This window comes from Thalassophryne amazonica, chromosome 13 (genome assembly GCF_902500255.1).
Source record: "Thalassophryne amazonica chromosome 13, fThaAma1.1, whole genome shotgun sequence".
NCBI lineage: Eukaryota > Metazoa > Chordata > Actinopteri > Batrachoidiformes > Batrachoididae > Thalassophryne > Thalassophryne amazonica.
This window is the reverse complement of record NC_047115.1, coordinates 66,659,459-66,684,273: the sequence shown is the minus strand read 5'-3', so window position 1 is coordinate 66,684,273 and position 24,815 is coordinate 66,659,459. Positions and strand designations below refer to the sequence as shown.

At 41.3% G+C, this 24,815-nt stretch overlaps 1 protein-coding gene across 1 annotated transcript in view; it reads left to right on the top strand.

Annotated features, from left to right (window-relative positions):
* The first annotated feature begins 2,008 nt into the window (after nucleotides 1–2,008).
* The window catches only part of ccdc85a (coiled-coil domain containing 85A), a 110,268-nt gene continuing 87,461 nt past the window's right edge, over nucleotides 2,009–24,815 (top strand). The window contains 3 exon segments of the mRNA XM_034184440.1: nucleotides 2,009–2,290; nucleotides 13,749–14,048; nucleotides 14,050–14,821. Of these exon segments, the coding sequence (XP_034040331.1) occupies nucleotides 2,072–2,290; nucleotides 13,749–14,048; nucleotides 14,050–14,821 (1,291 nt within the window). The 5' untranslated portion in view covers nucleotides 2,009–2,071.

The following is a 24,815-nucleotide window of genomic DNA, read 5'->3' as shown; positions in this document are numbered from 1 at the left end:
TGACATATTTTAATGGCTCTGAGAGGGGTTAAGAAGCGGATTTGCTGCTTCTGAAAGGCAGCAAAGCAAAGAACCAAAGCAGCGGGTCAGAACAGTGCTTCATTGCTTCAAGCTTCAAAAACGACGCATTAAATTGCAGTTGAAGCGGAGTCCAGCGGTGGAGATTTTGAATCAGGCTGCTTGTGCTCTGTAACGTACACAGGTGGACTTGAATGCTGAGAGGAGGATGACTGCGGACCTCTTCTTCACTTCTTGCACGTGATTAACGTCTGGGTACCGAAACTTGGCCCAGAAAGGCATTTCATCCAGTGCCATAAAAGAACCGAAGTTCGGTACCCAGCTCTACCTGTAAAGACTAATTCATATTTATGTCAAATCTTGATGCATGTTTATTCACAAGATCAATTTTTGGTGGTGCCGGAATCGGGGCAATATTTTTAGCTGATGGTCTTTTTGAGATCGGTAAGGTAATTTCTTGTTTTTTGACCTGAATAACCCAAACAATTAAATCTTTCATTTGTTCATGTTTATTGGGATTATATGTCTTTCTAGCTACCCAGCTATGAGATTGTTTTTTTCCAGACTTGCCTAAATTTGGGTTCGCCAACCTGACTGCTGCCTTTGTGTGCCTGCTTGACCACAGCCTGTTTCCTTCCAACATTAGCACTGTGGTCTAATGCTGCATGTTTTACCCCAGCAGACATGCAAGGGTCATCAAACTCTTGTCTCTTTGGGCAGTATACCAGCAGCTTGGAATAGAAGTTCGAAATCTACAATTTTCTGGGTAGTACTATCCATAAATGAATAGGTACGGTATTTTGCACTGAATCATGGATTGTCACATCTGCCATCTCCTGCCAAAGTCATTGATTGGCTTTCAGTGGTCAGCAGTGAGATGCTCAGTTTGTGCTTCTGTCCATTTTGGTTTGGTTTTGAGTGTGTGTTTAACACTAAATCATAAAGGGACAGTCATGGTTTCTTTCCCCTTGAAACTGCAGCAAGCAGAGAAGAGGAAAGAGAGCGAGAAGTCCGTTCACGTGCGTGTTGGACGAGCGCACGAACGGAAAACAGCTCCACACACATTACCATAATAATAATAACACAGCAAAAATCTGTCATGTGAATTTTCACGGGGATCCGCGTCAAACAACTCCAGAGGGTTAATTGATTGTGTTTATATTATTATATAAAACTACAACTTTAGTATTTTACCTTTGATGTATTCCGTTTGATCAGACGCTTTTCTCATTTGTCGTCATTCCTGACACTTGTGTCCACAAACTGCATTGGAGCCGCGTCTGGTTTTAAGCTTAATACTGACAAAATAATATGGGGGGGGGGGGGTCCCCAGTAAGATTTCCTTTTATGGGGCCCAAAATCCCTGGTGGTGCCCCTGCTCCTAAATACATAAAGAAAAAAAAAAAATCATTATTTCTTCCTTACAATTAACAAATTATGAGTCGTGAAGAACATGAAATACTGATTGATCTGACACTTTCAATGCGGCTGAAGTTGTAAAGAAGTGAAATTATCCCCAAATTTCTATGGGGATTATGAAAACCTCACCTCTAACAGTACAGTGTCTTGATTTCAACACCAGGTGGCGCAACGACACAAAGATGAGAGCGAGAGAGTGAGAGAGGGGAGGAAAAAAAAATTCTGCTCTTCACATTTACACTTTTCATTCTTGTTTCATGCACCTGCTCCGTCTCCTTGCAGCTCTCCTCCTCCTGCTCCTCCTGCTGTCGACGGTGCTCACGGCGTGCGCCTGGGGAGGATCCAGCCCGCTCCGCCGGCCGGGGTCCGAGGCGGAGAGCCGGCACCATGCAGACTGCAGCAGCAGGAGCGCACACCGAGCGCAGCGGCGCGCCGGCCGGAGGAGCTGCAGCAGCATGGGCGTGGGACCGAGCCGGGATGGAGGCGCACCGACGTAACAAGGGTGGGTGGGGGGGATCACCGCTGGAATAAAGGCGGGTTTTTTTCTTTTTTGGGGGGGGTGCGCTGTTCTCTACGATTCACCAAACGCAGCACTTTTTTTTTTAAATGCTGATCTCCACCTGAGTTGGAAAGGATGGATCAAAGCGCACAGCCGAAGAGCGCAGAGACTCCGGCGGAGGACGTCTCCAAATTAACGGACGAGGAGCTGCTGAAGTGGGGGAAAGAGGAGCTGGTGCGCCGGCTGCGGAGGGCGGAGGCGGAGAAAAGGAGCGTCATCCTGGAGCACGGCAATAAGATGCGGGAGGTGAACCGGCGACTCCAGCAACACCTGAACGAGATCCGGAGTCTGAAGGTGAGTCATTAGAACTGAAGTCGAACTGACGCACGGCACGTTTACATGACGTCGCTCCAAAAATAACGTAACCTGAGAAATGTCACGTTTTACAGTCATTTACTGTAAGATAAATTATATATATATATATATATATATATATATATATATATATATATATATATATATATATATATATATATATATATATATATATATGGTACCACTTCATCATGAAGCTGTATAACTGGGGATACAAAATGAAAAACATGCACTATGCACAATTTCTCCAATCACAGCCACAGAAGCCTATAACTTATTCTGGGTTGTCTGGGTGTCTTGGTGGCTTTCCTCACTCTTCTCCTTGCACAGTCACTCAGTTGTTGAGAACTGTCTACTCCATGCAGATGTAGCACAGAGTGCCATACTGTTTGTATTTCTTCATAACTGATGTAAATAAAGTCCAAGACAAATTCAGTGACTTGAAAATGTTCATGTATCCATCCCCTGACTCCTCTGAAGAAAACTGGCAATAAAACAGATTATTTACAGGTATTAAAAATATAAAAGCCAAGGCTTGGCTTTTATAATATATGTCATGTAATACAGAATGATTGATGGTGAGAAATTTGTTCATTTGTTTTCATTTGAAGTTATACAATCAATCATCATCCATTATCAAATTGTACAATAACATGTTATTACAAAAAATCTGAAAGAAAAAATAAACTTTATAAATACAGATTTCTTTTGCAATCATTACAAAACAGTAATTGTTAATTGTTACTTGATATAGTTATACAGTGTAACACTCAAATGTATGAACAATTTCAATTTTCAATTTATTTTCATTTATATAGCGCCAAATCACAACAGAGTTGCCTCAAAGCGCTTCACACAGGTAAGGTCTAACCTTACCAACCCCCAGAGCAACAGTGGTAAGGAAAAACTCCCTCTGAGGAAGTGAAGAAAGCAAAAAAAAAAAAAAAATCAAAGAGTAAAAAATGCTTGTCGCTGTTCAGCTTTATTTACTTTGTTTATTGGTCTAAAAGTTACCGGACAAAAATTAATCGGAAGATAATTGGTCCGATAATGGTTTTTAAAGTTATCTAAAAAGATAATCCGATAATGAAAACATTATCTTCTATAATTATTTGTTATCAGATTATCGGAAGTGTGCCCACCACTGCTCCACAATAATATGTAATGGATCTCAAATATATACAGTTTGACATTTTGAAATACCTGACAAAAAAATTGAACTTATTCAGTTTTTTTTACATGCACCTATATATGTACATGCATTGCGATTAAGGGTGTAACGACACATAGCTACTTTTCCTGGCGTTATGGAGACTTTTCTGATGTTTGGGACTGAAAGTGAAAGTCTCTGTTGTCACCATGTGGCAGCAGGCCTCCCCCTACTCCACTGCAGCAGCCTGTAAAGCACTGAGCGGAGGGATATCTACAATCCTCTGAGTTCCAGCACTATTGAATGGTAAACCTCACTCAGACTCGCACAACCTACTGACCTTGTTTGCTGCACTGTGATTAAATAGTCCCCAGACTTTGAGAAGCCCTGGCCTTGAGAACTTATTTTATTTTATTAAGTGATGGCCAATTTAAATGGAAAAATAAATAAACAAACCAAGAATCAAGTTTATAAAATCCAGTTAAATAAATCCTAAGGTGCTAGTGGCACGGTATGGAATGGCGCAGCGGTTGGCGCTCTGGCAGGGGCACCAAGAGGCGAACACGAGGAACACCTGTCACAGGAACCGCCGCCTCGAACCGTGGAGAGGGTTAAATCTGCAGCTACTTCTGGATTATCAACGCCTTCACTGGGTTCTCCGAAATGGAGCCTGATTGTGAAGAGAGGCCAACAGAAGCTCACTGAGCTGCCCGCTGATCCTAAGCAAGGATTACGCACCAGTAAATTAACATCGAGGCAGAAGAAAGCTGTGAAAACCATTTTGGGCACGGGATCAGCAAGGAACATTAAAGTGGTAACAACTAAACTGGTGAGTGTTTTTGCTACCATGTTCTCGCCGGAAATAGACCTTGCAACTCTGCGTGTTCATCTTGAGGAGAAACTCTGTCGTAAGGTGTCGTGTCAAAAGATTGCCACCATGAATAACAGATATGCTTCATTTAAAATATCCGCCGAATGCGAGGATGTTGGTGACATGTATAACCCAGAGTTGTGGTCAGCGGGAGCGTATGTATGGCGCTTCTTTGAACCCCGGAAAGTTCGTTTTATTGGTGCTTAATGCCAACGCTGCTGTTCTACCTGCTGGGGCTTTAGATATGCCTGCTACCGGTACTGTAGCCCAGGTCTGACACTGCAATGGAGATAAGTGTCCTGTTTTTCAACTGTCATAGCCTGCATTTGGGTCAGTGCGTGGTGGATAGAGCTTGCCGTATTGTTGTGGATCAGTTGTTGGAGGACTGTGACATTCTGTGATGTCATGATAACTTTCATGGTGTAGGTGAATCTACCACTGATCTTTGCTTGGGTTTAAAGAAGGGTAGAGTTCCAGGAAGGGTGGCAATTCTGTGGAATAAGAAGCTGGATCTGGTAGTAAATGTTATTAGGCTTTGTGTGGACTGGTGTATTGCTATACATGTGAAGCAGTCTGATAAGGATTTTGTTATTACAACCCCTGGCAAAAATTATGGAATCACTGGCCTCAGAGGATGTTCATTCAGTTGTTTAATTTTGTAGAAAAAAAGCAGATCACAGACATGACACAAAACTAAAGTTATTTCAAATGGCAACTTTCTGGCTTTAAGAAACACTATAAGAAATCAAGAAAAAAAAAGATTGTGGCAGTCAGTAACGGTTACTTTTTTAGACCAAGCAGAGGAAAAAAATATGGAATCACTCAAATCTGAGGAAAAAATTATGGAATCACCCTGTAAATTTTCATTCCCCAAATTAACACCTGCATCAAATCAGATCTGCTCATTGACATTGACCCTATGCCATGACATTGACCCTGTGTGTCTTTTTGCAAGGAATGTTTTTGCAGTTTTTGCTCTGTGGCAAGATGCATTATCATCTTGAAAAATGATTTCATCATCCCCAAACATCCTTTCAATTGTCCAAAATATCAACATAAACTTGTGCATTTATTGATGATGTAATGACAGCCATCTCCCCAGTGCCTTTACCTGACATGCAGCCCCATATCATCAATGACTGTGGAAAGTTACATGTTCTCTTCAGGCAGTCATCTTTATAAATCTCATTGGAAAGGCACCAAACAAAAGTTCCAGCATCATCACCTTGCCCAATGCAGATTCGAGATTCATCACTGAATATGACTTTCATCCAGTCATCCACAGTCCACAATTGCTTTTCCTTAGCCCATTGTAACCTTGTTTTTTTCTGTTTAGGTGTTAATGATGCCTTTCGTTTAGCTTTTCTGTATGTAAATCCCATTTCCTTTAGGCGGTTTCTTACAGTTCGGTCACAGACGTTGACTCCAGTTTCCTCCCATTCGTTCCTCATTTGTTTTGTTGTACATTTTTTGATTTTTGAGACATATTGCTTTAAGTTTTCTGTCTTGACGCTTTGATGTCTTCCTTGGTCTACCAGTATGTTTGCCTTTAACAACCTTCCCATGTTGTTTGTATTTGGTCCAGAGTTTAGACACAGCTGACTGTGAACAACCAACATCTTTTGCAACATTGTGTGATGATTTACTCTCTTTTAAGAGTTTGATAATCCTCTCCTTTGTTTCAATTGACATCTCTCGTGTTGGAGCCATGATTCATGTCAGTCCACTTGGTGCAACAGCTCTCCAAGGTGTGATCACTCCTTTTTAGATGCAGACTAACGAGCAGATCTGATATGATGCAGGTGTTAGTTTTGGGGATGAAAATTTACAGGGTGATTCCATAATTTTTTCCTCAGAATTGAGTGATTCCATATTTTTTTCTTCTGCTTAGTCTAAAAAAGTAACCGTTACTGACTGCCACAATGTTTTTTCTTGATTTCTTATAGTGTTTCTTAAAGCCAGAAAGTTGCCATTTGAAATGACTTTAGTTTTGTGTCATGTCTGTGATCTGCTTTTTTTCTACAAAATTAAATAACTGAATGAACATCCTCCGAGGCCGGTGATTCCATAATTTTTGCCAGGGGTTGTATAAATGTTTATACCCCTTTTGAATGTCAGATAAATGAAGAGGACTATATGAATAAGTTGGCATTTATGAGCTCTTATTTGTTAAATGAACATTTTACAAGTGTTTTTATTGTTGGAGATATGAATGATATATATGTAGAGATAATACGTAATTTGATTCTGTCCAGCAGGGAGCTGTTGCCTCCTGATAATATATTAGTGAGGCCTGGCACGCCACATCCTGGTTGGATCATTGTCTCTCAACAACTGATGCACATTCATCTTTAGTGCATATGGAAATTTTATATAACACATCAAATTCAGACCATATTCCTGTTAAAATGGTTATTGGATTTGATAAAATACCCGACACTTTTGAATGTGTAAACAAAAGCAAATCTAATCCAGATCGAGTGGACTGGTCCTCTCTAGTGGAGGAAGATAATGATTCCTATTTTACTTTTAGTGATCTATTGCTGAATAACATACAACTGCCCAGAGAGGCAATCCTCTGCACAAACAGTTGTTGTTCTAACACAGATCATAAAGCTGATATCTCCTCAATGTACAATGATATTGTTACAGCTTTACTTTAAGCTGGTGAGCCTCTTCTGAAGCTTAAAATAAGAGGAGACGTAGACCTGGCTGGAATGCACATGTGGCTGAACTCCATGCAGAAGTATGTGAAGCTACTAAATTATGGGCAATGGCTGGTAAACCTAGACAGAGACCTATTCTTGAACACAAGAAGCTTACAAATACAAAATATAAATACGCTATATGGTACATTAGTAAAAATGAACAATGTCTGAAGGGCTGATGCCATGGCCAATAATTTTTTAGGTAAAAACAACAAAGCCTTTTGGAAAGAGGTACACTTTATTAATAACTGCAAACCATCTTTGCCATGTACAGTACAGTAGATGGCGTCTCAGATGTAAATGCAATTACTGCACTTTGGCAATGACACTACGAGAGACTATTTAATTGTGGCCCGTCTGAGTGTTACCAAGTAAACTCTGTTGAAGGTGTAAGTACAATAAAGACACATGAGGTGGTTCAAGCTATTGGAAAGTTATCAGTTAATAAGTCTTCTGGCTTGGATTCCATCTCTCCTGAACATCTTAAATTTGCTAGTTTAAGGTTGGCTCCTCTTCTTGCCCTGTGCTTTACTGCCTTCATGGTCCATGGCTATCTTCCTGACTCCATGATGACAGTGTTGCTGGTTCCTGTTATCAAGGATAAAGCAGGGAAATTATGCAGCTCTGACAATTACAGACCTATTGCTCTTGCTAATGTACTGTCTAAAGTACTTGAGCAAATTCTTCTGGAGAGAGTTAATACTTTGATTATCTCTTCAGAATATCAATTTGGATTTAAAGCCATGCGTAGTACTGATTTGTGTATATATGTTTTAAAAGAATTACTGAGTGATTATAAAGGGAAAAACTCATCAATATTCTTGTGTTTCATGGATGCCTCTAAGGCATTTGATCGTGTGAACCATGGAAAATTGTTCAGAAAATTGAGTGATGCTGGCGTTCCCAAATCCATAGTGAGGCTACTTATGTAATGTATGCACACCAAAAAATGCAGGTGAAATGGGGTGATTGTATATCTTCCCCTTTCCAGGTCAGCAATGGAGTCAGACATGTGAGCTTTAAACTTTGTTTAAAGTTTTGTACACCTCTGTACACTGCACATCTGTGGATAAACTATAATAAAGCGAGCCTTCAGAGACTACAAGTGGCTTATAATGACTCTGAGAATTTTATTAAAAAGGCCCCGATGGACCAGTGCCACTGAAATGTTTGTGATGGCACGCGTGAACACTCACCAAGCCATTTTAAGAACAATGATATTTAGGTTCATCTCTCGTTTAAATAATTCTGATAATAAGATTGTTCTTAAACTGATTAATATTTCCTACAGTGCCACATGGTATATGTCACAGATTTGGAAACACTGGTATAAGTGTCTTTTATTCAAGGGCGTCTAGTGTCCCTATATTATTTATTTATTTATTTTCTTTGTTGTTGTTGTTGCATGTATGGTGTTTTGTTTCTTTTATCTGGACCTTGAGTCTGTAATAAAGTCTATCTATCTATCTATCTATCTATCTATCTATCTATCTATCTATCTATCTATCTATCTATCTATCTATCTATCTATCTATCTATCTATCTATCTATCTATCTATCTATCTATCTATCTATCTATCTATCTATCTATCTATCTATCTATCTATCTATCTATCTATCTATCTATCTATCTATCTATCTATCTATCTATCTATTTATTTGTGGTTCTAAATATTTTTAAGGTGGTTTTACTCACTTTTTTGCCTCTCCCACAATTTTTTTGTTTTCAAAACTTTATTTAAAAAGATGTATTAACAAACATTAAATGAACAGTAAATAGAAAGAGATAGAAAATAAAATAAATTGTACAAAAGTAAAGGGATTCTTTAACATTAATTCCCTTTAAAAAATTTCCTTATAGAGTGTGACAGTTTTGGACAAGTTAGTTTTTCTGGCAAAAAATATAAAGGTTGAATAAAATTGAACAGGGCTTCATGCTGGAACCAGTGTGCTGTGTTTTACTTGTGGAAAGGTTTTGTTAAAAGCTCTTTACTAGGAATTTATTTTTTATAATATTTCATACATTTGTTGTTTATTTGAGAACATTTTATTTAACTTATTACCAGGCAGCACTTTGCAATATTTTATTTTCCTCTTTGTATTTATAAAGAGGAAATAAATAAATAAATTAATACATTTGTTACAATAAATTGTTGGTTTAAACAACAAGCAAATTTAGGTTTTGCATTTTGTTCCCATACTGTACCAAAAATGAACTGAACCGTGACCTCAAAACCGAGGTATGTATCGAACCGTGACTTTTGTGTATCATTACACCCCTAATTGCGATGCACATGCATGCATGCATCAACTCAGGTGGAGGTAAAACTTAGAATCAAGGATTAGTCAAGGATGGAACACAAGTGCATGTTGTGATTGCACACAGTCAGTGACTGTGTTATTAATCAGAAAACTCACTGTTTTGTGCTTTATTTTCAAGTTTTGTTGGAAGCACAATACAGACACTGGGAATTTATCATCGGAAACTCTTCTAATGTTGGTGAGCGTAAATTCATATAGTTTTATCAAACATGCTTTTCCATGAAATGAATAGGTGCCATACAACAGTTCAAAGTGGATAGAAAGTTCTTGAGATGTTTTTGCACATATTTTACAAAATAACTTCAACATTAATAAAGTCGGTTGCAGTTTACCAGTTTACTTTTTAATCAGTTGGAAAATACTCATTCTGTGAATTGGTGTTATGAGAAAGTGTGCTATGGACCTGAATGTTGGAATGTGAGGCCTCAGGTGGTGTTACAAGACACATTTGTTGCAGAAAAAGACTGACTTAAAAGATTGCCGTCTTTTCCTACAAATCTGACATCAGCCTGTCTGGACACACAAGCTTTGACCTCTTTTCTGTGATATTCTGGCTTCGTTAATATGTAATTAATATTCTGAGCTGCAATAGACCTGTGGCTAATTTAACGTAATAAATAAAAGGTTGGCGATCCCTGAAATATTTCCGAACCAAAGAGAATGAATACGACAATGCAGATGGAACTCAGTCCGACTGAAATATAAAGTCTGAGTCCAAGCAGACAACACTGTGTTCTGTGAATACTTTGGTGAAAACAAGTGTTTGGGAAATAAAAACTCTCTGACTTCCCTGCAGGTTGACTCTTTCTTTCTTTCTTTCTTTCTTTCTCTGCTTTTGTGTGTGTTTGACAATTAGAAAATGACACTGAATGGTGCAACCTAATCCCACGCCAGTTTATGATGTCATCACAAAATGTGAATTAATCTATTAGTTCCTGATACTCTCACGAAATGTGCCACATTTTCGTGAGCGTATTACAAATTCATTTCGTGAAGGTGGCACAACATGCGGGGTGAGGGGGGGGGGGGGTCCTGTGGGGGCAATGGTTAGGGTTTGGGGTTGAAATAGTAAAAATAAAAAACTAAACGTATCATGAAAATGTGACAGATTTTGTAACAGGAGCACAAAAGAAGTACGAGGTCTGTTAGAAAAGTATCTGACCTTTTTATTTTTTTCAAAAACCTGATGGATTTGAATCACGTGTGCTTGCATGAGCCAACCTTGAACCTTCGTGCGCATGAGTGAATTTTTTCATGCCTGTCAATTGCGTCATTTGCTGGTAAGCAGCCTTTGTGTGAGGATGGGTGGAGTCTCGCCTTTTTTCTTTGCAAGGAAATGGCAGAATGACTGGAGCAGCGCGACTGCATCAAATTTTTGCCAGAAACTGGGCGACAGCCAGGTGGAAACCATTCGGATTATTCAGACGTCTTTGGGTAACGATGCTATGTGCATCACACAGATTAAGGAGCAGTACAACCGGTTTAAAGACGGGCGCACAACGGTAGAGAGCGAGCCACGCTCCGTGCGGCCATCAACATGCTGAAATGACCAGATCATTTCCAAAGTGAACGCTGTGGTGATGTGGGACCTTCGTGTGACTATCCGAGAAATTGCGGAAGAAGTGGACATCAGCACTTTTTCGGCACATTCCACTGTGACAGAAGATTTTGCTATGAAAACAGTTGCAGCGAAATTCATGCCGATGGCTTTGGCACGAAGCTGATGGCAGAGCAAAAGCGCCACCGTGTTGACATCTCACAGGACATGTTGTGACATGCCCAGCTCTTCCACAATTCGGAAGATTCAGATGGCTTTCGGTGGCTTTTCAGTCGTGTGACTATCTGAGAAATTGTGGAAGAGCTGGGCATGTCACAACATGTCCTGTGAGACTTCAACACGGTGGCGCTTTTGCTGCACCATCAGCTTCGTGCCGAAGCCATCAGCATGAATTTCGCTGCAACTGTTTTCATGGCAAAATCTGTCACAGTGGAATGTGCCGAAAAAGTGCTGTCACACGACGGTCCCACATCACCACAGCGCTCACTTTGGAAATGATCCAGTCATTTCAGCATGATGATGGCCGCCCGGAGCGTGGCTCGCTCTCCACCGTTGTGTGGACGTCTTTAAACCGGTTGTACCGCTCCTTAATCTGTGTGATGCCCAGTGGATCATCACCAAAAGCCATCTGAATCTTCCTAATGGTTTCCACCTGGCTGTCACCCAGTTTCTGGCAAAATTTGATGCAGTCGCACTGCTCCAGTCGTTCCACCATTTCCTTGCAAAGAAAAAACGACGAGAGACTCCACCCATCCTCACACAAAGGCTGCTTACAAGCAAATGACGCAATCGACAGGCGTGAAAAAACTCACGCATGCGCACGAAGGTTCAAGGTTGGCTCATGCAAGCACACGTGATTCAAATCCATCAGGTTTTTGAAAAAAATAAAAAGGTCGGATACTTTTCTAACAGACCTTGTATGTTCACTTGTTCCTTCCACCCTTGACCTCCAACCTCAAACTGTTTGTGCATAAGCAAGTTGAGATAGATGTATCACCTCAGAGGTATTATCTGTGTAAAAACAGCATTTTTTTTATTTAAAAGTCTTTATTTCTCATTTATAAGTGAAATATAAGACGAACTATAAGAGAAGCATCTTTTTTCAGAGCTGATCACTTCATTCTGTGCCAGTTCAGAGGGATTTTAAGTTGAAATCTTAACTTTTCAGAGAGGTGCCGTGCCCATTTTCGGGTAAATGAGATTGGTTTTGCTGATCTGTCACCCATAATCTATCACAATAGAGCAGAGGTGGGGCGAAGTCACCATCAAGTCACTTTCAAGTCATGAATCAGCAAGTCCCAAGTCAAGTCTCAAGTCATAATGACCACCAATTGTTTGCAACATGACTTGAGACTTGACTTGGGACTTGCAGATTGATGACCTGAGAATGACTTGACAATGACTTTGTTCCACCTCTGCAATAGAGACAAAAAGTAATTTGTGAAAGCAAACTGGATAAACACTTGGTTCTTACTGTGGGAAAGCATGTTTTATATAACAGCTGAGTGGATCCTGGTCATTTGTTTGATACTTTGTATGTCACGTGTTTTTATTCATTCCATTTACTGTGCAAATTTGGTTCCATACGTTTTGTACCATTGCATGCTGCGAACCCCACCCATGCACACACTAGTGAGGGCGGTGTTTGTTTGACGGAGTTTGTTTTGCTGATGGACAACGATTTGAACGAGCTAATTGATGGTGCTCATTCTTATAACACACACACACACACACACACAAAAAACAAATCCACTACGCCTTAAGCTCTCTGGAGACATGAAGAACTCAGGATAAAAACCTGGACAAATTTCGGATGCGATTTTTTTGCTGGACTGAGGAAGTACACAAAGTATTTTTTGTCAGTATCATGGACTACGTCGTCAGAATTATTTTTGAACTATCTAACTGTTTTTCCAAGTTGACTGAGAACAATTTTGGACTTCCATTTAAAGTTTGTGTCAAACTGTTGATGTCAAAGCACCAGTGACAAACACCAAAATGTAAGTCCCTTTTCTGTTGTTTTAAATTGATATGATGTCAAATGACAAGGATCTATTTTAGCCGTTATATAAAAAATGAATGTTTGTGCATTCTTTCAATGGGACGAATATTTAATTCAGTGAAAGATGGAATGTTCCATTCAACTCGGCTTCATGTCCTTGAGTGGAACATTCCATCTTTCACATCAATATAAAATATTGAAAAATTAAATTAAAATTCGTACCACTGAACTAATAAATATTAATTATTTATATATTATTACTGTACATTAGAAGCTCGTCCTTGTTAGGTGTTTATAGTTGCTGTAGAAACATGTCATGACGTGCTTTTATTCCTCACTGAAAACACTGAAACTGAACGAAAGCGTTTGTGGGACACTCACTCAGTGCTTCTACACTTGAAAAAAATGCATTAAGGACACAGGGCCTAACATTTATAATAATGATAACAACAATAATAATAATCTGAATAAAAAAAAAAAATCCTGGGGTGGGTGGTCTGATGGGAAGTATTGTGGGTGCTGCTGCTGAACAAGATTACAGCCACATTGTGCAACGATATGACAGTATATAAAAAAATACTGTTCCAGAGCAGACAAAAGTAGTGGATGGAAAATGACTTTTATCAGCCTGCCTTTCATTATCCACTGGCCTTTGTATCAGCATCCATGTAAAGTAATGGCAACCTCCAGGGACTGCCAGAGTAAGTGATAATAATGCAATTAGGATATTTGTTACAGTGTATGTAATCTATTTGTGTGTGTGTGCTTCTGTTCCTCTGTGTGTATGTTTATGCACATTGTTTGTCTGCATCCATATGTACATCAGGATGTGAACCAGAAACTACAGGAGGACAACCAGGAGCTGCGGGACCTGTGCTGCTTCCTGGATGATGACCGGCAGAAAGAGAAGCGAGTGTCAAGGGAGTGGCAGCGTCTGGGTCGTTACAGTGCCGGCCTGATGAGGAAAGAAGTCTCCATCTACCTACAGAAACTGAAAGAGCTGGAGCAACGGCAGATCGAGGTGATCCGTGAGAATGTGGAGCTCAAGGAGGTATGCCTTATGCTGGAGGAAGAGAGGGCTGAAGCTTTGGCAACTGGGGGAGGTGGCAGCATCATGGCTGGTCGGGGGGGGTCCTGGCTGCAGGAGCTCTATTGACAGTCAGAGCAGCCTCACCCAGTTAGGAGGATCTGTCCCTGCGCCTGGATTGCTGCGGGATGTTGGTGATGGGAGCAGCACTTCGAGTGCAGGAAGTACGGACAGCCCTGATAACCCTCACCACAAACCTTCCTTGGTCTCCGGCTCCAACGCCGTCCCTGGATCTAGATGTTTTACCTCAGACCTCCCCAATAAACCAGGAGACATCTCTGAGTCTACAGGAAGGAGGCACAGCTCTACTCCAGAGTACCACACATTCCCCCAGTCCTATCGGCCGCGTGGAGGGTCCCTTACCAATCTGGAACCTCGTGGTCTAAGAGGGAACAGCCCAGAGAAACACAAGTCTCCCGCAAGACTGTTGTGCAACTCCCACTTAAAACCCTGTAGTGCCGACATACTAGCCCAGAAAATTTCAGCGCAACTATCACCTGCCTCTGGAAAGGGCATTGTCAATTCTAGTCCAGAGATTGGTCAAAGGCAACGGACAGTCAACACAGGCGGCGCTGGCTGTGGGAGCCCTGAGGCTACTAAGCACACAATGACTGGGACACCTGAGCACTTGAGAAAAGGATGCGTAATTGTGGGGAGTCCAGAGTCCATACGGCACCACCGTCACTATCAGCACAGTTCTGGTGTGGAGCATGGGAAGGCTCAGTACAACAGCAGATCCCCAAGCAGGGAAGGTCCTCTGCGGAGAGCAGTGGGTGAAGAAATGGGCCCCCACCACCAGAGTCTCTACAATGGTAGGCACAGAGCAACTCCGACATTGTATTTCAATATTTAACACTTACAGCTCATGAAGACAATGGGGGTTGATTTTTAAGTCATACAATTCTTGATCACACTGTAAATTTATGATGCTCTTAAAAAACAACATAAACACTCTCCTGATTTATATTGTGACAAGAGCTGGGATGATACACTTGATTGCCGATGTGATATGTATCATGATACTTGAAAAATGCAAATCCACACGTATTGAAATGTGTGTGTGTGAACATTAATCCCATTTTATAGACTCACTACGGTGACTATTGAGCTTCAGAAGGAGCTGACTCAAACGTTATTGCATTCAACTCTCTTGGGACATTTTCACAGTGAGTCAACAGGAGACCTGCATGACTAAAAAGCCTTTCATATGTTGCAGTTGCTGATACGTTTGTGCTGATCTTATTGACAGCATTTGGAAAAGAATGCAAGTCACTCACACCTGCTGAGGCTGAAGGTGATATATATACTTGTCAAGCTCTCCAGTTTCTGAGCTTTTTGTCACTGATGCGATAAGATTCCTCACTGGATTGACTACCAGGTGAGACACGGTCTTCTTCCAAATAAGTGAAGCTCTGCAGCAAACAGTATTTTTTAAGCATTTTAAGAATTGTTCTTACTCTCACACTTAACTGTGGTTGACGTAATATGGTCATTTTGGAATTAGAACATGTCAAATTGTCATCATTAGATGCATAAATGATTCATCTATGTTTACCAGACCAGAGGTGGTTAAAAGAAGAGTGTTTTAGTAGTAGTTCTACCAGCACACTTAAAAAGGCAATTTCACTAATTAACTCCTCTACCAGGCTGAAGAGTTGTGATGGTATTTCAATTCACCTGATTATTGAATAACTACAGGCCCTTTCACACCGGGCCTGTGTAGAGTTGCATTGTGCTGCATATCTAGTACGCAGGAATGGCTGCGTAAGTTGTGCGCAGAAAAAAGAAAAACATTGGGTGCAGTGGGGAGAAGCTTGGCTCTATGATGCTGTTTTTTACAGACTGCCTGGACACACAGATGGATTTGATACATTGGAAAATGCCAGAATATATTATTTCCAGGAGTTAATGAACTTTATTTAACGTGCCACAATTGTGAGAAAATTTGAGGAGGTGAACACACCATGGAGCTGCAGCCGGCAATTGCCCGCATGATTCGTCCAAGAGGAGTGGATGGTGGACATGTTCTCTCACTGGCGATTGGTCTGTGAGCAGGAGTTAATGAACTTTATTCAACATGCAACAGTCGTGAGAGAACTTGAGGTGAAAGTGCCGCAGAGCTGCAGCCGATGATTGAGTGCGCGATCCATCCATGAGGAGTGGACAGTGGACATGTCCTCTCACTGGCGATCCGTCCGTGAGGAGGTATACTGAAAGTGGACATATCCTCTTGCTGGCGATCGGTCCATGAGAAGGAGTTAGTGGACTTTATTCAACGTGTCACAATCGTGAGAGAACTCACTCGTTATCCATCCATGAGGAGTGAACGTGGACACATCCTCTCACAAGAGTTAGTGAACGTGGAAGCTTGCCAGGCCCGCCTCTTCTTCTTCTGTGGTTTTGAAGCTTCACTGCCAGCAAAGTCCAGCGGAATGAATAAAATCTAGCAATGCAGGTATGTACTGATAAAAAACCAAAAATGATTTTTCACCCTGGCATAGGGTTGTGTACAGTTGCGGAGGCATGGTGTACAGTAGCGCAGTGTTGTGTAGATTTACATACATTAGCGGAGTGTTGTGTAGACTTGCTTGGAATACTGTGTCCGGTGCTCTGCAGTGAAAGTCCGCAAAAAATTTAATAGGTTTAATTTTTTGTGTCCAATTCACGAAGCACTTGCGTCCCTCAGTGTATTGCCATGTAGGGCTGCATAAACTCGACGTAGGGCTGCATAAGCTCAGGGTAGTCGGTACGCAGCATTATGCAACTCTGTGTTGGCCCGGTGTGAAAGGGACTTAACATAAATACCTGACAGGAGGTTAACTCTTTACTTTTCTTTTACACATCTCTGCTACACTCAGGCAGCATGGTGACTCAGTGCTTTGCACTGTTTCCTCATCGTGAGAAGGTCTCAGGTTTGCTTCTCAATTCAATTTCAATTTATTTTCATTTATATAGTGCCATATCACAACAGAGTTGCCTCAAAGCGCTTCACACAGGTAAGGTCTAACCTTACCAACCCCCATAGCAACAGTGGTAAGGAAAAGCTCCCTCTGAGGAAGAAACCTCAAGCAGACCAGACTCAAAGGGGTGACACTCTGCTTGGGCCATGCTACAGACATAAATTACAGAACAATTCACAGAACATCACGACGAATATACAAGAATGCTGTTGGCGCACAGGACAGGAGGGTCGCCAACACAAGTACACTCCCATCTCTGGATGGAGCTGCACCTTAACAGAGGAGAAAAAAACAGAATCAGGCATCAGAAAGACCAAAAAATACAGTATAATTTGCCAGCATTAAACAACAAGAAAAACAGAAGAAATACTAAGGTGATCGCCTGCCACTAGCCCTAAACTTCACTAAAAGACCCAGAATTTAAGTAAAGTTGAGACCGCAGCACGCTCCAATTACTAATAAAATGAGTTAAAAGAGCTTCTGACCTGGTTCTTTCTGTAGGGAGTTTCCATGTTCTCCCTGTGGTTGAGTGGGTTCAATTTGGGACCTCTGGCCTCCTCCCACTTCCAAAGACATGTAGGTTAGATGAATTGGTGGCTTTAAATTGATTGTGTGTTTGTTTGTTTTTCTTTTTAATTTAACCAGGTAAGTCCCCTTGAGATTACAAAGTCTCTTTTACACGGAGCCCCAGCCAAGACAACCGTCACAGTTCAGAAAAGTTACACAAACCAGTATAAAACATCACATAACAAACACGCACAAGCAGCTCAACAGATGTGCAATTAACCAGACAGTGGAAAATGTTTTAGGCTAGGAAAGAAATTAGTTACAAACTCCAATAGAATCTGCCTCCAGTCCCTTTACAATACATTTAAAATCCCTAAGTGAAGTCAGCTCTTGGAGTTGTGTTGTACCAGCCAAGAGATTCCAAGCAGCAAGGGCAAAAAAATGTAGACGCTTGTTTGTTAAGTTCAGTGCGAACCTTTGGAACAGACAATAAAACAGCATTATTTGAGCGCAAGCCGTAACTACTGCTTTTAGTAAGTGAAATATACTCACAGATGGAAGAGGGGAGCATGTCAAGGATGGACATATAAATAAAGATGGAGCAGAATGCCAGTCTGCATTTGGTGAGAAAAGGCCACTGAACTCTGGCATAAAGAGTGCAATGATGAGTCAGAGCTTTGCATCCTGTGATAAACGTCAGAGCGCTGTGGTACACAGTGTCCAGTGACTGCAAACAGTGTTCAGATCCATGCATATACAGCAGATCGCTGTAAACAAAAAGTGGCAGGAATGTTGCCTCAACCACTTTTTTCCCATAGCCATAGTTTACACAAGACCTGTTTCTACAAAAAAATAAAACTTAATTTCAACTTCTTGACAAGGTTTTCAACATGAGAGGTAAAAGAAAAGTGCTCATCAATAAAATGGTTAAATACTTGTATTGTGACACAATTTCAGTCTGTCTGTCTTGCAGAGTTTTGACATTTGGGGGAGTGGATTGTGTTTTATTTTCATTACACCCCGTTTACATCAATTCTACGACCAATGTGCGAATGAAAATGGCCTCTACTTGCCGTGGGGTCGGAACTGGTCGCCATCAGTCTCCAAAAGGTGCAGTAGTGTATTGAACTGTTTAAAACACTCACAGCAGTTGTGCGACTGGCTAAAAGATACATGGGTTTTATAATCGGTCCCGTTAACTCTCACAGGTCCCAACCCGCTCCTAACCTGATCCTATTGGTTGTAATAGACTTCAATTAACTCTGCATGGGTTGTATCACTGATCGTAAATATTAACATATATTTCACTCACACAGTTCAGTTGCAATGCACGCTTGATCTAAATACAAATAACAGATGAAACTGGAGACCAGCCAAGACATTTGAGAGTTAACACATGTCATGGTCTTGTAGGTCTTATATGGGTCTCAGTCTGGTGTAAACGGGGCATTAGAATGTATGTGTATCTGCCCTATGATAGACTGGCGCCCTGTCCAGGGAGTATACCTCTATGGCCTTGTCTGCCATAGCATAGCAGCGGAATGGCAGCTGAAATAAGCTCAGGTCCTTTGAGAGTATTGAAAGTGCTTCTGGATTTCCTGTTGAAGGGCTTAAAGGAGTGGCCTGTAAAGCTTATGAGATAGTTCCAACCTCTTCAGTATTTCCTTCATTTGGTAGAATGTTAGTAGCAGAAAGCCACATGGACAGATTTTTTTCCCCCTGAAGAATGTTCAGGGCCATGGTAGCTGGCTTCATGACTGCAATATGTTCAATCAAAAAGCCCATTTCAGCTTTATTGAACCCATAAATAAAATTAATGGGTAATATCATAGACTTGTAACAATCGCACAACAATGTGAAATGCTTTTATAGTGGACAGGGATAGGGTATTATCGTGGAGTACATGTCACAGACCATTGTGTGAAAGTTAGTTTGAAAGCTGTACGTTATGTACACCTGACAAAGATATATGTTACCTTATCTTTACCAAATTATATAGATTTCTGACAAGTTACAGTATATCTTGCTCTTCAACACTGTGCAAACATTATAAATTGCATTCTCTCCTTCTGGATTGACATGTTTTTCTACTGGAAGGTAGAAGGAGGTCCAGTGGGTATCACTGGGTCATAGAAACTGCAATTGCCATTCACACTAAACAGTTTTAAAAGCTAAGGTGAACCTGTTGGTTTTGTTCCACAGAGCTTCCATGTCTGTATTAGAATCAACACAAAACAATTCCTAATGACAAGCCTCACGCTACAGCCATTCTATCATATACTCACTCATCTTCAGCCTCTTATCTGGGATTGGTAGCGGGGGCAACAGCTCCAGCAGGGGACCTCAGACTTCCCTTTCCTGGGCTACATTGATCACCTCTGACTGGGAGATATCGAGGCGTTCCCAGGCCAATGTGGAGATATAATCTCTCCACCTAGTCCTGGGTCTTCCCCAGGGTCTCCTCCCAGATGGAAGTGCCTGGAGCACCACCCTAGGGAGGCGCCCAAGGGGCATCCTTACCAAATGCCCGAACCACCTCAGCTGGCTCCTTTCAACGCGAAGGAGCAGTGGCTCTACTCCGAGCTCCCTACAGCTCACCCTATCTCTAAGGGAATCACCAGCCACACTCGGCTGCTTGTACCCGCGATCTAGTTCTTTCAGTCATGACCCAACCCTCATGATCATGGTGGTGAGATAAGGAATGTAGATTGACGAGTAGATCGAGAGCTTCGCCTTTTGGCTCAGCTACGTTTTTGACACAACAGTACGGAATGCAACACCACCCCTGCTGTGCTGATTCTCCGGCCAATCTGTTCCCTCACCTGTGAACAAGATCTCGAGGTACTTGATCTCCTTCACTTGGTTCAAAATCGTATTCCCTTCCCGGAGTAGGCAATCCATCGGTTTCCTGCTTATGCTTCGTAAAATATAGCTTGGATTCACTATTAAAATGCTGCAAACATTAATTGCAAACCCATCTGAAGTTCAAAGACCTTTCAGTGATGTTACTGTAAGTTTTGTAACATTCATTTTTGACAGATACGTGACATGTATGTGTGAAGAGTTGTAGCTAAGAATTTATACAGCAAGTTCTCTTTAGCCAGTGGAAGAAACTACTTACAGTAAATGTCACTCTGTAGTGCAGATTTCCGAGGGCAGTGTGGTGAACAAGCAGTTAGTGCACCAGAGCAGAAGGTCCCCAGTTCATGACCACCCTTGCCCATTGTCCATGTAATGTGAAGTTGCATCAAGAAGGGCATCTGGTGTAAAACATGTGCCAAATCAACATACAGATCCATCTTAGTTCTGTTATGGGGACCCGGCGTGGTAGAGGAGGGAGGAGCTAAAGGAACTTACTTAACTACGTCCCTGTTCTTCACTACTGCTGGAAGTCCTTTCCTCAATGTTACATGGCGTTTTCCTTCAGTGAGCTTGTTGTTGAAGGTCACACAACTGCTTCATGTGTGCTCAGGCCTTCCTTCATTCACACTGTGCATCCACACACTCTCTCACTTTCAAATCCATTTTCTTTGGGAAAAAAGGAGCACAGGCTCATCTTCATTCACATAACATGTCAACTAAGCACAGATCTAGTTTACGTTGCAGAATATCATGTCAGTGCATGTGCACTTAGGCATGCTGTCTGTGCACTGGCTGCTGCGGTCATGGTGATAGACACGGAGACAGGTGTTGTTGGTGATGTAACTCTCAAAGGCTGTGTGGGATCCAAAGGTGGAGGACACCCACTATTGTAGTTGTGACTGAAAGAGACACAAAAAGGAGAGAGAAGGACAGAGACAGGCAGAGCTACAGAGAATTATTTCTGTTCTGTATTCTGATGATTTCCAGAAGATTTATGATGGTAATTATGTTATAATTATGTTAGAAACTCAGATATAAATCATGTGATTCTTTGATTCTGTGTTGTGCAGCTGATAAGATGCTGTTAAATTTTAGACAAATTAAAGTTCATTCGTTTTAACTGACACGTTACTACATTTAAAATAAAACACCTCGTCAAAATTTCATCTAGTTTTTTCACTCGTGAGTGGAATTTCATTGAAAAGTGTGTCTCCTGGTACGTTTGAAATTTACTGTTTTAAGCATCACATTATGGGAAGACATCTGTCCTTGTGAAGTAATATAAGACTCAGTCTTTGGGGTTGTATGTGATGAAATTGTAGAGACATTCACTTATCACGGCAGTGACATTCAAGTGTGTGGGTCTTTGGATTTGGAGATCAAGAGACACTTGGGAAGAACTTTGTCATTAGGCCACTGGACAGAGGTATTTTTGGTGATACTAATATTTTTGCAGGAGAATGGTTGGGTTGCGAGACCTGGGCCCATATCCACAAAGCAGCCTAAGGTTAAGAAGAGCTCCTAGTGATGTTACTCTAAGAAAAATTTTAGAATTCCTCAAATCCTTAGACATTTCTTAGAAGTTTCCCTAGGTAAGATGAAAGTTGTCCGCAAAGCACGTTAGGCCTTAAGAGAGCTCCTAAGGTGCCAAACTGGTAAGAGGAGGGAGGAGGACTTTTAACAAGCCAAAGAGTGTCTTAAGCAGTGGAGATGTCAGAAAAGACAGAGAGGAAGCAGAAATATTCTCCGTATGTAGGATGACAGTGAGTCAGTAATACGCTACCGGCTTGATCTACGTAATTATTTTATATTAATTTACTGTGTTAATGTATTTATAAATTGTTTAGTTTCTTGTTAGCATATAATGGTAATATTATCATTACATTTATTATTATTATTATTATTAGTAGTAGTAGTAGTAGTAGTATCTGTATTATTAATATTGTTATTTTCTTTTATTATTACTTCCATTTTGTCATTTGATTTTAAATGGACCACAATGGAAATAAGCGTTTTCACTTTCTTGTGTCATGCACATATTTTTAATGTATTTACAATTATATTATGTACTCACAATGAACATACTAAATAAACTCACAAACATGCACGCACGCTTTTAATAAATAGATATTCAGCATGTGAATGAGATACCTTCAAACATTTTCAAGCTGTGTAACTTTTTTTTTACACCCCCCCCTTCGGCTGCTCCCTTGTTTTCACTTAGGGTCTCCACAGTAGATCTAAGGTGGATCTGCATGTTGATTTTGGAGCAGGTTTTATGCTGGATGCCCTTCCTGATGCAACTGCACATTGCATGGAGAAATGTGGCAGGGGTGGGATTTGAAACTGAAACCTTCCATACTGAAACCAAGCACACTAACAGTGACAGCTAGATGTCTTTGGTAATGGGTCTCTTCGGAGGATCCTTGGGTTCATCCTTGGGACTGTGTCAAATGAGGAGTTCCTCAGGGAGATCAATATGAAGACTATCACTTGTATTGTGAAGGAATATCTGGTTTGACAGTGTAAGTATGTAGGGTGTTTCTCTGAACACAATCCATCATGCAGATGCCGAGGGTTTGAGCATCCCAGTAGCTGGAGAAGGCCAAGGGGGCTTTGGGAGATAGCTGGTTCCTTTCAAGATGTGGGGATGGATTGGTTTCCTACCTGGTGATTGCCTTCTAGGATCCAAGTGTTAGATCCAAGATGTTAGATATGTGGTAGATTTGGAAATGTGTGGCACCAACACGTGCTTCCAAACCCGATCTGATCTGGCACAGGCTGCTAATAATACAATAACATGCTTTTGGAGGGCGGTATGCATTTTCAGAGGCCCGACGTTCATGCCCAGTCGCCCAAAATGACAGATATTCACCTAAGTTAGACAAGGGTGAATATCTGTCATTGCAGGCGACGGCATGGACAGAGGGACTCAGAAAATGCATACCGCACGACAACAGCATGTTATTTGCATTATTATCACTTACTGAGATACACAACACGTAACGTGTACATAAAAAGTTGGCTCACTTAAACTTTTGTCGTGTCGGCTGGTGTGTGCTGCTCTCCAAATTCGGCAGTGCGTCCTCATCAAGCTGGCTGCTTTGGCTGCTGTTCATTGTCGTACTTTCCATGAGAAAATCATCCGGAATATCCATATTGGGACCAACACACACTTCTCGCCTTTTTATCTTTTCCTCTGCGGACAGTTCTTGGCTGCGCACTGTGACGTCATTTGTTTACGCACAGCGGGCAGGTATAGCCAGATAGCATCGACGTAAATCTACAATACCGGCCTAGCAACGCCTCGGTAAAGTGATAATAATGCTCCACATCAGCTTCTTTAAAGAGTAATGAGGCAAATAATGTTGTTAATAGACTTTAATATAAAGCGTGGGAATGAGGCACAGAGAGGTGCAGGAGTGCAGCACAGGGAGAGGGAGACAGAGAGGCTCAACCGATCTATTGTATTCAGACATACTTGGTTTCATATCAGTGTAGTTGAGATATATGAAAGGAGCATGAAATAGTCTTATGTTCATATAGTAGGATGCATAAGTATTTGGATAGTGACACAGTTTGTGTAATTCTGCCTCTGCACACCACAACAGTGGAGTTGAAATGACCCAATCAAGATGTGAATGAAGTGTCAATTTTCAGCCTCATTTCAAAGAGCTTAACAAAAATGCTGCATTAAAAATTTAGCCATTACGGCCATTTTATACAGCCCTTCCATTTTCAGAAGCAAAAAGTAATTTGATGGACATCCATTGCATTCAGTGCCTATCTGAAGTCTGGAACCAATGAACCCCACCAAATGCTGAGTTTCCTCCCTTGAGATGCAGCCCCCCTACGGTGGTGTCACTTCGGTGCCAAAACGAGACTCACATAAAACATGCGTTTGGCATATTATATTATTTCACAACATGTAGATATAAGTGTGCGCGCAAATTATCTCTGCATGCACGTAATTATCTTTGCCCGCACGCGCACTCAGTGGAAACTGCTCCTCGAGCAAGGAAAAAGGTGCTGCGAGTGAGGAGGAATATGTTACCAGTGCTCTTGTACTCTCACTTGAAACTTGGGGGAGGGTTTTGGGCCTCCACTGACATGGAAGTCTGCTGAAAAGAAGGAGACGCCATTGTCTCCTTCAGGGTGGTGGTGGCGTAATGGTTTGTACATGATGTAAGAGGTTTTAGTTTGCCATCTGATGGTTAATTATTCAGAATGCAGAAATCCGCCATGCGCAAGCAGAAATGAACTTTGAGAGGGCAGTCAGTGCGCTGGTCACGTATTCCTCGTTGCTCGCAGCACCTCTTTCCTCACTCAAAGAGCAGTTTCCACTGAGTGCGTGCGCATGCAAAGATAATTTACACGCGCGGTTAAAATCTGCGCATGTGAAGTAATATAATACGCCCGAACGCATGTGTTATGCGAGACTCGTTTTGGCACAGATCTGATGCCATACCCTACTGTG